Here is a 14327-nt window from a genome sequence, read left to right as displayed (position 1 = left end):
CTCTACCTTTAAAATGGTCAACAGACAAGCCTGTATGGGTTCAGCAACATGGCCTTTAACAACAGAGAAACTCCAGGCTTTAGAAGAGCTGGTAGAAGAACAGTTAAATGCTCAGCATATTGAGGAATCAACCAGCCCTTGGAATTCTCCTGTACTTGTTATTAAAAAGAAATCTGGTAAATGGAGAATGGTAACAGACCTTAGAGCAATTAACAAAGTAATTCAGCCAATGGGCTCTCTACAATCTGGAATTCCTTTGCCTACTCTGTTACCAAAAGGATGGCCTCTCATAGTTATTGATTTAAAAGACTGTTCCTTTTCAATACCCTTACAAGAAAAAGACAGAGAAAGATTTGCTTTCACAGTGCCTACTTATAATAATTCTCAACCGGTTAAAAGATTTCAATGGAGGGTCCTCCCACAGGGAATGTTGAATAGCCCAACTCTGTGCCAATATTTTGTACAACAGCCATTGGAATTGGTACGTAAAAAAATTTCCTAAATCTATAATTTATCATTATATGGATGATATTTTATTAGCTGACTCAAATGCAGATACTTTAGAAAGAATTTTTGAAGAAGTAAAGAAAATTTTGCCTTGCTGGGGATTACAAATTGCTCCTGAAAAGATACAAAGAGGAGATTCTATTAATTATTTAGGATATAAAATAGAGCTACAAAAAATTAGACCCCAAAAGGTGCAAATTAGGAGAGATCGACTACAGACTCTTAATGACTTTCAAAGATTATTTGGAGACATTTCTTATCTAAGAACTATTGTTGGGGTAAAAAATGATGAACTAAGTAATTTGTTCAAAACTTTAGAAGGTGACAAGGACGTAAATAGTCCAAGAGAATTATCACCTGAAGCTGAGAAAGAATTGGCCTTGGTAGAAAAGAAAGTACATGAAGGGCATGTAGATCGTATTGATCCAAAGCTGGATTGCATTTTGGTTATTTTACCTTCTAGGCATTCTCCAACAGGAATATTCATGCAGAAGGAAGATATTATATTAGAATGGATATTTTTACCAAATAAACCAAATAAAAAATTAAAAATTTATGTGGAAAAAAATCTCTGACTTGATTTGGAAAGGAAAATTGAGACTTCGTCAATTAGCAGGAATAGACCCAGCAGAAATTGTCGTACCTTTAACTAAGGAGGACATTGAAAAATTATGGATAGAAAGTGAACCTTGGCAAAAAGCTTACAGTAATTTTTTGGGAGAAATTAACAGCAAATATCCCAAAAGTGATAGAATTGATCTTATAAAGAGAACTGATTGGATCTTGCCTCGAATTGTGCGGAAAAAACCCATATCTGGAGTTCATATATTTTATACAGATGCCAACAAACAAGGAAAGGCAGGTTACAAATCAGAAAATTTAAGTGGTTCAAAGTCCTTATAATTCAGTTCAAAAATCAGAATTGTATGCTATTCTGTTGGTATTAATGGATTTTTCAGAACCTCTCAACGTAGTAACTAACTCTCAGTATGCTGAAAGAGTAGTATTACATATTGAGACTGCAGAATTTATCCCTGATGCTTCAGAATTAACTTCACTATTCATTCAATTACAACATACAATCAGGAAAAGGAGTCATCCTTTATACATAACTCACATCCAATCCCATACTGGTCTACCAGGCCCTCTAGCACAAGGCAATGATGAGATTGATAAATTATTGATAGGAAATGTGCTGGAGGCCTCAGAATTTCATAAAAAACATCATGTCAATAGTAAAGGTTTAAAAAAGGATTTTTCCATAACCTGGCAACAAGCCAAAGAAATAATAAAGAAATGTCCTACTTGTTCCTTCTACAATCAAACGCCATTACCAGCAGGATGTAACCCAAAGGGTACTCAGAGGAATGAAATCTGGCAGATGGACGTGTTTCACTTTGCAGAATTTGGAAAATTGAAATAAGTACACCACACCATCGATACTTATTCAGGATTTCAATGGGCAACTGCTTTGAGTTCTGAAAATGCTGATTCTGTAATCACTCATTTGCTAGAAGTTATGGCCATTATGGGTACACCTGTACAAATTAAAACTGACAATGCTACAGCATATGTCTCTGTTAAAATGAAACAGTTTTTTTTGCTTATTATAATATAAACCATATTAGAGGTATACCACATAATCCTACAGGTTAAGCAGTTATAGAAAGATCAAACAGAACTCTAAAGGATATGCTAAATAAACAGAAAGGGGTAACAAAAACCCCCAGAAATAGACTACATAATGCTCTATTAACTTTGAATTTTCTCAGTGCCAATGAGAAAGGAAAAACAGCTGCAGAGAGACATTGGATAACAGAAAAAACTACAGAATTAAATCAGCCTATATATACTTTAAGGATGTGCTAACCTCAGAATGGAAACCAGGATATGTGTTACATTGGGGACGAGGTTTTGCTTTTATTTCTACAGGAGAAGATACGCTGTGGGTACCATCAAAATTGATAAAGGTTCGATTTGAACAAGAGAGATCTCTTAATTAGAGGAGGTGATACTTCATCAACTAGCATGAATATCCAATTTAAACTAACTTATACCAGTAACACATGCCTTTCATTTAATCAGATAATAACTTGCCAAAAAGGAACATCCCAAAAAAACCTTGGGGAAAAGTTTTTGTTTTTGTCTTTTAGGAGAATGAAGGTTAAGGAATTTGAAGAACACTGGACAAATGAGACAACTAAAGAAAAGGGACAAATCATCTATCCCAGGAAACAGAGTGAAATGGCGTATGGTATATCATCTAAAAAATTTTATGTCTTCCTAAATGTTTGTTTCTGCTTTTCTCTAAAGATTTAACACTATTGGTCTTCTAATAGTCCCAGTTAAATAAAAATTTAAAGCTGACTTTGGAGTTGGAGAATGGCTCTCTCCTTCTTTAAACTCAAGCATGTTGTTAAAAGGAAAATGCAAACTCCCTGTATCATGCCAGAAGAAAAGAGCCATCATCTGCTATGGGACAGGAGAAAAGCCAAATTAATTAAGGGACTATTCTATTACTAATCTCAACTCTTTGATTCTATTCTGATTCTTTAAACTTTTCTTAAAGTACAAATTTTATATCAAAATTTACAAGATTAATATATATATATAGATACATATACATTTTAAAACTTTGTTAAGATATGAATGGTCATATAGAGTACTAATTCTAAAAAGAAAAAAGGCTTCAATTAGCTGCATATATATGTCTTTGTGTTCGAGTCTCTTATCAGTTTTTTGCAGGAATTCACGGCCAGGCCTAACATCAACTAAAGTCTCCAGGAAGAAGATGGGGCCCCACAACAACAACAATTCCACGTGGACAATAACATCACTAAGCTGACAAACATCATCTACAGATCAGCTTTGAACTACAAAGTGCTCAGAGCAATTTTGAGAGAGCTAGCTGAGATGATCCAGTCTCAAAGACTACTTGAATAAGGATTTGAGATAAACCCTGAACTTTGGCACTATACACAGACTGGATAATGAAGGATATAGTTACCTTTCCTAAAATTTGACAATTAACCTAAACTTTTTCTTTTCAGGATAAAGATACCTTTGCCCATACCCAGCAGAAAGCAATTTCAAGAATACGACGCCCACATTCCCAAAGAGGTGGTGTGGGGTGGGTGGTTTTTTTGGTCTTTTAATGGGTTTTAGGTCTGGGATAATTTTCATTGATTAGGGGGGTTGGCTACAAGTTGTTGTCAAGGGTTAGGAAAAGGGCTAAGCAAAGGAGATTAGATTTAAGGTTCTTGTTTAAAAAAAAAAGAAAAGAAAAATGTAAATACTTTACATTGGATTGGATTGTTTTATATTGTATACAAATTATATATATTGAAATTGATATTGTTAGAAAATGCTATATGTATATTTCTAATTGTACTTATACCGTTCATTTAACAATGTAATGCAATTTTCTGATCCTTGAATGTTGTTATTATCAACTATTAGAATATAAAGAAATGAAAGTTAGTAGTTAGACATTATAATAGAACTTGTAGTCATATTAGGTATGTTTTCAAGATTGAGTAGACATATTTTAGATAGACAGGTTATCTTCAAACCCTTCAGAGATCTACAGAATATGGCATTTAAAATGTTTTAATAACTTAGAAAATTTTTCTTTTTTGTCATGACTATGAGACATGTCGGCTCTTGGCAGTACCAATCTACTTCAGAGAAAATATGGGCATTGAAAAAACTGCAATTGGAGTTAACTTTCATTGTGACAAAAGTTAGCCACTGGACAACAAAGTATCCTTGAATCAACTGCTGACAAACAGGACAGACAGGACATGAAACAAAGGACTAATGATTCTTGCCAAAACAAGTGTGGTTATGGTTTTATCAAAAGGCATCTTCTGAGGCCAGGACAATATGGCACCATCCCTGAAGTGGCCTTCGCAATCCAGAAAAGGTACAGTGCCCTTTTCTTTGAAGGCAGCTGAACAGGCAGTGGGCCGATGGCTTCTGATGTGCAATGGAACAGCAGCTGAAACAGTTATTCTTGAAGAGTAATTAAGCTCACGCCTCTCAATAGTAGAATGGCATTTAATAGAGGGATATGGAGAAGAACGGGATGCTGAGATGAAGCCACATACACACATAGCCAAGAAGAATGGACAGCTGAATTCAAAAAACATCAACAATTTCCAGAACTTAAAATCCTGAATCATGACATAACACTAGTGGAATTCAGGTGTTTCTGGTATATAGACTGCTCTCACCCAATGTGAGGTTGAACTGTTGACCTTGTGTACATCCTACTTCACAAATGAATCTGTCAGATATGCTAAGCCTATAGGCTGAAGATGATTCCCCAACACTGCGGAGAAACCTCAGATGATTGTCCAAGCAGCTGGCTGTTTTTGTCAACTTACAATTTTTTGGAAGTTGCTTGCATGTACTTCCTGTTTTTATTTTTGTTAGCTAATATTATTTCCTTCTTGAATCTCTGAGGGAGTTGAAGATTAGTTAGCTATAGTTGAAGACTAATTAGGATAGAAAGTGAATTAGATACAACAGGATAAATAATGGAATTATTTTCTCTGAATTTGTCAAATACAAATGAACTAGACATTGTTTAGGTATTTATTACTTGTATATATTGTATATAGTTATTGTACTTTTGTATATAGTTTTTCTTATGTTAGTTATAAGCTTTTTCCTTTTTTCTTTTTATTAAAATAGAAAAGGGGAAATATGGTGATATTTTATTTGTATTAAAATGTTATTTGTATGTTAATAAATAAAGTTGCCCAGGGGTCAGAGCTATTAGCAAGCCATAGGAAAGCAGGGCAGTGGTGGCATACGCTTGTAATCCCAGCACTTGGTAGGCAGAGCTGGGTAAGTCTCTGTGTGTTCAGGGATACAGACAGTATTGGATACACATGCCTTTAATCTCAATACCAATCATAGAAAACCTGGAGGTCTGTACAGACAGGCTGTGACAAGGTGGTCATGTGGTTGGGTTTACAACCAATGAGAAGCCAGAACAGAAACTCTATATAAAGACTTTAACACAGGAAGTAGCTCTGGTTCGGAGAGGTAGGACCACTGCAGGAGGAAGGGTAAGGTTTTAGCTCTTAGCTCTGACCTCTTGGCTTTCTTCTTTGCATTGGTTCTGTGTTTCTTATTTAATAAGACTGTTGGTTACATCTACAGACATAGGCTACCAATGCTGGTTAGGTACACACTCCCCCAGGTGGTTTATGTCATTGACAGGAATCCTCCAGAAACCTGCCTGGCCTGCCCTTCAGAGCAGCCTTGTCACAATAAGCCACAGCTGGGGACAGAAGAAACCAGCCACAGACACAGGATATATTGGTAGAGACTTTGATATCCATAGGTAAGTAAAAGCATTGAGAGAAACATGATCACAGGAGTGGAGAATGTCACAGGCTGACTCTGTAGGTCTCTAATAAAACTGTTACTGCCTGATTTTTCTATGAGTCCTAGAAAGAGGGAGAACACAAAGACACTGGTGACCTTCCCTCTACACTCCCTCTGGTGATTTGGCTTCATGGTCAATGCCTGGGAACTAGTGGACACAGGGCTTCTTCTCTGGAGCACAGGGCATCCAGGCCTCAGGGAGCTGCTACCCCTCAGCCTATTTGCTGCTTGCTCACTTACATTTGCCAGCTATCAAAGATGGCAACAAAATCCCTGTCTGGGTACCAACAGCGGACAGTTTCAGGAGGCTGACAGTGGGAGGAAAGCTCCGACAAGCCTGGTGGGCATTCCCATCTCAAGCCTTGCCATTGCATTTCTTACTCACACACTTGTAGAATAAACCCAACACTGTTGCTCACCCTGTTAGCAAGGATGAAAGTCCTGCATCACGGTGGCCTCAGACAGGGTCTGAGAATGCATACTGACATGAGACAACCCATCCCTTCCTGACTAAAGGAAAGTTGCTTTCATCTTCTCTAATGGCTGAACAGTTTTATTCTTCATGTTTCTTGAGGCAAGAGGATCAGGGAGATGCCAAGGTAGCTGTGTGCTCAGTGGGACCCTTCCTCCTAACAGGCAGGGTGGTGACTGGGAACCGGGCCTCACCTGTCCTACAATTGTGGAACTCCAGCGCACTCTCCATGCGGAAGGTCTTTCCACAGCTGCCACAGCGGTAGCGGTACTCACTATCCACCTGCTCAAAGGGGCACAGTCAGCAAGGAAGACTGCATGAGTTCAACACAGGTGCCCCCCACCCCATGCATGCTGTACTAGTAACTTCCAGGGCTAGCTACACCACAGCTTTCCTCCCTGTTTTAGTGGGAATATTCCTGCTGTCCAACTGCCTGAGAAAGAGAATCCCACACTCAGGTGAGTGTACCCCAAATGCCAGCCACCTATCTTCTCCCTTGTCCCTATTGCTTCTTGAGCACTGGCCTAAGCTGGGCTCAGAATGCATGGGGGAACCTCCCTCTGGAGACTAAGAGTTCTCCTCTACCATGGCTCCTCCTTTAGGAAACATTTGTTCAGCCAGTTGTCTGGGTGCCTACTTACCTCATTCCGGCTGTGCTTGTAGGAGACATGTTGCTTTAGACTTTCTTTACGGCTGAACAGTTTCGAACATTCCTCACATTTAAACAGCTTGTCACCTAAGGAATCAGCCAACAGAAGGCAGATTCACTGCTTTGGCCTTTCTCAGCAAGTTGCACCCATCTTTGAAACATGAGGCCTCTGCCGGGCTGGGTGCCCCCCATGCTGAAGGGCACAGGCAGCCACAGGGTCACCCCTTGCAGCAGCTCTGCAGCAAGGACCTAACAATGGACACACACTCCTGGCCCTGCCCTGTGGGCTGGGCAGGCACTCACCGTGCGCGCACTCACCGTGCGAGCGCACGTGCCGGCTCAGGTTGCTGCTGTTCTGGAAGACCTTGCTGCAGGTGCCACATTGATGGATTCGTTTATGCTCACCCAGCTGCCGTACGAGCTTCCGCCGGACGCCATGTCTGCTGGACAGAACCAAGCCCCTCTTGAGGGCAATGGTGCTGCTTGGATGATGCGTGAACCTGCCCAGGAGATGGACAGCAGGTCAGGAAAGATGGTGGCTGGGTCCTCGAGAGAAAGTTTCTGATCATAGTCACCTGGAAAGTTCTCTGGCCATATTTCCCAGCTACACTTGGTCCATGAGGAAAGGAGAAGGAAGGCAGAACTCAGTATCACCCACCCCCTGGGTAGCATAGACACTCTGAGTGCATGAATGGTGGTGTCGGTGCCATCTAACAGCTGTGCAGCTCACTTGCTTCAGCCTGGCCATCAGGAAGCCTGAGCTCCATTTGTGTCCCAACAAGGTAGCCCTGTCTGTGGCTCTTGTCCTTGCTCGGTCTCAACTCTGCTCTGCTTTATGTTGACTCTGAACCTGACTTCTAAACATTTCTTCGTCCTGCCAAGTGTGCTTTTTCTGGTAAGTGCTTGAAATCCTCTGGGCAGTAAGACAGGGAAGAAATAATAAACATGTCCACATTTTCACAGGTTCATCAGGTGAATTCTGCCAACTCCAAAGGGCATAGAAAACACCAGCAGCTGAGTCAACTTCAGGGCAAAAACTCACCAGGGAATCATAACTACGGCATAAACATTTCTTTCCCTTGCACAGCAAGGTGGGAAACTGACTAAAATCCAGATACAAGCAACTGCTGAACCACAGCAGCACTGCTCACAGAGCTGGGGCAAAGCTCCTAGAAATCCCTATGGGAAACAGACAAAGCAGGTTCATACATCAGTGTAACATCAGTCAGCCTTACAGAGGAGATCTGGACATGCACTATGACATAGAAGGACATGTGCTGAGTAAAATACGCCATTCACAGAGGGCAAGTACTGTGTGCCCTACTGATGTGGGGGGCATAGGCTAGAAATGAATGCAGACAGAAAGCAGAATGGTGGGCACTGGGGGCAGTTTCAGTTTGTGTAGATAAAGGCTTGAGAGATAGATAGCTGTAGTGTCTCTGCACTGTGTCCTTAAAGAGTCCTGTGTGTTTTAAGATAAGAAAAAAGTTTTTACAGTGAATGAACTATGAAACTATGAAACTCCTGGGCTCCAGAACATACCCTTCTGGCCTGAAAAGATGAAGCCTGGCTCTGCTGTGGGGATTAGAGGTGGGAGGAGCATTCCCTTCAGTACCAATTAGTTGTTCCCTGTGCTCCATCCCCAAGCACCAGCCACATACAAGCAGGACTTACTTTGGCACTGAGCTGACTTCATTTGTCGGGGTGGACAGCTTCCCCAAGACTAATTCCATTATCCGTTCGTCTGGTGTTGCACTCACAGGCTCATCTGGGGGGATTTCAGTAATGATCTCTGCCACGTGCTCTGTGCAAAAGAGTATTATAAAAAGGGTCATCACCGGTGTAGGGGATAGACTGTGACAAATGCAGGGGAAGCACTGCCCCTGGGAGCACGTCCTGAGTGTGGATGTAATAGGGATAGAAGTAGAACATTTTAGAATTTAAGCGTTTATCTATTATATAAAGAAAACATGTTTTTAATGCAAACCTTGTAAAGCCCAAGCATCACATTACTTCAATCTCTCCTGATCCTGCCTAGGACACTACTGATATATAACAGATGGATATGCAGCCAGATCTTGTAGCTTATTAAATGAGCTCTGACAGAGATTTACAAGTATGATAAATCATCTTGAGGATATTCAAAGGTGAGTAAACATTCTATTCATGGCCATGTCAGAAATGAAACATAGGAAGATTATACAGAAGGAAATTTTAACCACTGTGGGCTTTGTTGTTGTTGTCTTTTGAAGTAGGGTCTCATGTAGCCAGGGCTGGCCTCGAACTTACTATGTAGTCAAGGATGACCTTGGATATCTGATCCTTCTATTCCCAAGAGCTATAATTCTAGCTATGTACCACCATGCTCAGTTTCTGTGGTGCTTAGTTGATTCTGTGGGCTGTTTTCCTGGTGTCCTCGACCCCTCTGGCTCCTACAATTCTTCCTCCCTCTCTTCCTCAGGGTTCTCCAAGTACCAAGGGGAGGGACCCAATGGAGCTCTCCAATTCAGGCTCTCTCTCCATCCATTATAATGTTTGGTTTGTGGGTCTCTGCATCTGCTCCCATCAGCTGCTGGAGAAAGCTTCTCTGATGATAATTGGAACCACTGGTTTCTATTGTTTCACCTACTATCACCAATTCCAAGTGACAGCCAGGAAGTAGTTCCTTCTGCCCCTTCCTGTCTATAGACGCAGGGAAGTCCCAGAGGGAGCTCAAACCACTCCTGCTCATGTGCAGATATTTCCACATGGTTCAGAGAACAGGCACTGGCCAAAGAGCAGGAAACAGGAGAGTGGAGACTGTTCCAAGGAAGCTGCTCTTCTATTCTCTTTAATTTCAAGCTTGCTTCTCATTTCCACAATGGCAAGACTAAAGAGCATCCAGTGCCAGTAACATAGGCAGGAAGGGCCAGGCAGCTGGGGCAGGGGTTGCATGAGGACCACAGAGACAATGGTTTTCCAGAGACATGTACATGCTACAGAGTGGATTCCTTCACTCAGCTGAGAGTTCTGCATACTCAAAGAACAAGCTCAGGCCAGTGCAATGGCTCAAGTGGTGTGTAGCTAGTTTCATGTCAACTTGACACAAGCTAGAGTCATCTGAGAGGAGGGAACCATCAAAAGAGAAAATGCCTCCATATCCAGCTGTAGAGTATTATCTTAATTAATGATTGATGAGGGAGGGCCCAGCCCATTGTGGGTGGTGCTATCCCTGGACTGGTGATCCTGGGTTTGATAAGAAAGCAAGCCACTCTATGGCCTCTGCATCAGCTCCTGCCTCCAGGTTCCTGCCCTGTTTAAGCTCCTGTCCTGACTTCCTTCAGTGATGAACAGTGGTATGGAAATGTAAGCTAAACAAACCCTGTCCTTCCCAAGTTACTTTGGTCATGGTGTTTCATCATAGCAATAGTAACACTAACTAGGACAGAAACTGGTATCAGGATCATGGGGTATTACTGTGACAGACATGACCATGTTGTTTGGGGGAGGATTGTGAAAGGACTCTAAAACTTTGGGCTAGAAAAGCCATTGAGTATTCAAAGACTGGTGAGCTTTTCTGTGGGAGCTTGGAAGAATGTTGAGAGTAATTCAGAGGATGGAGTTTTAGAGTCCCTTAAAGATTTTATCAGGGCTATTTGCTATTTTGAGTTGGGAATCTGTGGTTCAAGAATCAGCTGTAATTAACAAGAGACCATAATCTCTGAAATAAAACCTTTGCTTTACTGAGACAATAATAGTGGTCAGCTGCAGCAAAGAAATTAGTGGCAAAGAAGAAGAGACCAGCATCACTGAGGTGAAATCTGGGAAGTGTTCCCTCAGAGTCAGCACATACAAGCTGTGTTTCAGAGACAGGCAAGGCTGTACCTTCTGTTGTCAGCCAAACTTGGGTAGTGTAAGAGTCACCCAGGTGGTATTGGTTTTGAAGATATGAAGGAGTCATGGAGAACTGCTGAGGCTTGGCACTGTGAGACATCAGGAAATGCCATTGGTGAAGGTGCAGCCTCAGGAGTGGCTGAAGCACCAGGACTGAAGAGGTCATGAAGAGAAGATGAGGCTATTGGTGGAAGTGCAGCCCAGCTGCAGCAAGAGACCCCACCATACTGGAGATGCAAGAACAATAACAGCCATAGAGTAGAGCTGGCTGGAACCTGGAAGACAAGCTGGGTGTGCCACAGAAGGCAGAGCCAGAGAAATTACTCGGGCCCTTTGGAGAAGCCCAGAAGATTGTCAGTGAACCCCAGATATTGGACATTGAGCTATTTACATTGTTGGAGTTATGATTGTGCCTTGTCTCTTCCCTCTCAAAGTAAAAAAGTATTTAACTTAATTTTGATTTTACAGGCTCCTACAGTTCAGAGACTGAATTTTTAAAGAGATTTTGGAATTTTACAAAGACTTTGGATTTAAAAGAGATTGAATTTTTAAGTGGTAAAGATAACTACTATGCAAGCCTGGCCCCTGAGTTCCATCTCTGAATCCCGTGCAGAAGTGAAAGAGAACTACAAAGTTATCCTCTGGCTTTGTATATGCTACACACACACAGACACAGACACACACAGACATACACACACAGAGAGACACACAGACACACACACAGAGACACAGACAGACAGACAGACACACACACACAGAGACACAGACACACACACACAGACACACACACACAGACACACACACAGACACATACACACAGACAGCAGACACACACACACATACACACAGATAGACACACACACACACAGACACATACACACAGACAGCAGACACACACACACACACACACACACACACACACACACACACACACACACACAGAGCCAGGGCCATGACCAGCTATATGTCCACTCATAAGCAGTGGGCAACAAATACTGGGAACTCACTTGATGAACTAAGTGCTGCTGGGCAAACAGAAGAGCTGTGACCGACAAGCATGGCATGGACAAGACACACACCTGAGATAGAGAAGCACATAGACACAAGCCAGGCATGGTGGCACAGGTGTGTTATCTCAGTTCCCCAAGAGGCTTTGTGGCTAGGATCAAGAGTTCAAAGTCAGCCTGGGTTACATCCTGAGCTTGAAGCCAGTCATAACAAGGCTGTCAGGAAACAAAGTCAGAAAAAAAGAAAGGAAAGAAAAGGAAAACAAACAAACAGAAACCCAGCCAGACTGAGGGCTCCAGTCCCGCTGAGACAAAGGCTAGTCAGGTATCTATTTAAAATCTGCTCTCCGAACACTCTAATGTGGAAGACTCTGCAAGATAATCACACTCTTAACAGCTGACTGAGGGACTGGAGAGGAGATAAGCCCACCTTATAAGCCCTCCCTGCCAAGATGGTCCCCCCAAAAAACTAAGAGATGAGGAGGCACACATACCACCCACTCTGCCACATACACATCAGCTTCTCACCTGCAGGCTCCTTGTCTTTGATGATGACCAGAGGCTGCTCAACCTTGGATGCTCTGGGTTTCCTTCCCCTTCGAGGCTTTTTCTTTGGCTCTTTAGTGGCCACAGCACTCTGGATGCTCTTGCTCTCAGCTGCTGTGGGAGGCTCCCTCCTGGGTGCATCAGGCTCTTTCTCAGAAGCTGCCTCATGCTGCTGGCCACCTGCAGGAAGGCTTTTGGCTTGCTCCAGGTGGCCCAAGAGATGCTCTGCAGAAGGAGAAGGGTTGCTGATGACACAATAAGGATTGGACACCTGCCAGCTCACCACCTGCCCCATGTGTTGGCTTTCTTTGTTATATTTGCTGAGCGTGCCCTCTGCACAGGTAAATAAACTTTATCTCACTGTTTTTAAAGAGAAATGGCTCCACCACTTACATATAGCTTCAAATCAAGTTTCCCTCATCTGACATGTTCAAGACCAGATGGTTCTGGATCATGGTGAACTTTGATTTTAGAAATGTATAATGCTAACTTTCAAATGGGGCCAATCAGCTTAAATCGTGTTTGCAGACTGGCCTCAACTTCTGATCCTTCTGCCTCCACCTTCAAGTGCCAAAATTAGACAAGTCTCACCACGCCTGGTTTTATGCAGCACTAGGGCTCAAACCCAGGACTTCTTGTATGCCAGGCAAGCACTCTGCCACCTGAGTCACATCCCCATCCTGGAACTATGCTTAGAAGTGAATGAGACGCAGGCAAGGTATGATGTTACCATGAGACAGTCTATAAATCCAGAAGGGCATGTGCACCTCTGCAGAGGCAATGTCCAATGCTGTGCAGCTCGTGTTTGACTTGATGAAACTGGGCAACTTTGACTTGCTTCCTTGATAGTTTGTATTTTCTAACTTTTCCACAGAATGTGACAAGATGGAACTCGCAGACTGAACAGACTCCCAGAGACCTGCCTACAGAGATCTCTCCGTCTCTGCCTCCCAAGTGCTGGGATTAAAGGTTTGTGCCATCACTGCCCAGCTAAACAATTCTTTATAAACCCTACAAGCAAGTGAAATGGCTTTGCTTATTTATAGCTGAAAGCAAGCCTCTAAGACCACCCAAGAAAAGGCAATTGAGACAGATGTCGGGAGCAGCCAGGCAGGTAGGGTGCCACATGGAGTGGTAAGCTTAAGAGGTAAAGGTCAAATATGGCTAGGTCACAGGGTACCAGGTGACAGGAAGAGGAGGTAAGCGAGTGACTAAGCACACACACGACAGAGGCAGAGTTGGTTCCTCCCTCTCAAATGTGAGTCGTTCAGCACCAGTATCAAGCCAAGTAGTCATTATCCCTGATTCCATTAGAGACTCTATGCTAGGTGGGTGGCCCCAAGGAGCAGGCCTGTGAAGGAAGTTAACATGATCTGGCACCCAGCAGAACAAGCTTACGCTGAGCTCATTGGTTGAAAATGAATGGGAGAGTGAGACAAAACAGAACACACACCCTGAAAATACAAGCTGAACAGTATTAAGGGGAAGCAAACAAGACTCTGCCAATCACACACAAGGAACTTAAAACAAGAGTGAAATTGGAGGTCTCACAGGTCATTGGGCTGTGAAGACAGGATAACAAATCACTACAGGGCCTGGGGACTGAGAGACCGATTTGGGTCTACTCTGAATCCAGGCACAGAGCAACACAGATTAAAGTTTACATAGAGTCTGGGTAGGAGACGTGGATTCATTCTACACTAGGCTCAAGTATTGGGGCAACAGAGACTGAAGTTTACATAGGGCTTAGTTTCTGAGCCAGTCAACAAAGCCTGGTTCAGTGATCCAGGGAAACAGAAAGCTGTTCTCTGCAATGGTCTTATCATTCATTTATTTACTTTCATGCTTATTTATCTATTGTGTGCAGGTGTGC

The 14327-nt window shown here is 42.6% G+C and overlaps 1 protein-coding gene across 1 annotated transcript in view; it reads right to left on the bottom strand.

Moving 5' to 3' along the window:
• Window positions 1-14327, bottom strand: part of Prdm15 (PR/SET domain 15) — a 79163-nt gene that overhangs the window by 34518 nt on the left and 30318 nt on the right. Inside the window, exons 7-11 of the mRNA XM_059277688.1 lie at window positions 12437-12679; window positions 8703-8832; window positions 7347-7528; window positions 7021-7115; window positions 6574-6661 (exon numbers count right to left, since the gene is read on the bottom strand). Coding sequence (XP_059133671.1) covers window positions 6574-6661; window positions 7021-7115; window positions 7347-7528; window positions 8703-8832; window positions 12437-12679 — 738 coding nt within the window. The remainder of the gene's footprint in view (window positions 1-6573; window positions 6662-7020; window positions 7116-7346; window positions 7529-8702; window positions 8833-12436; window positions 12680-14327) is intronic.

This window comes from Peromyscus eremicus, chromosome 12, assembly GCF_949786415.1.
Source record: "Peromyscus eremicus chromosome 12, PerEre_H2_v1, whole genome shotgun sequence".
NCBI lineage: Eukaryota > Metazoa > Chordata > Mammalia > Rodentia > Cricetidae > Peromyscus > Peromyscus eremicus.
The sequence above is the reverse complement of the archived record's forward strand: the minus strand, read 5'-3'. Positions and strand labels throughout refer to the sequence as shown.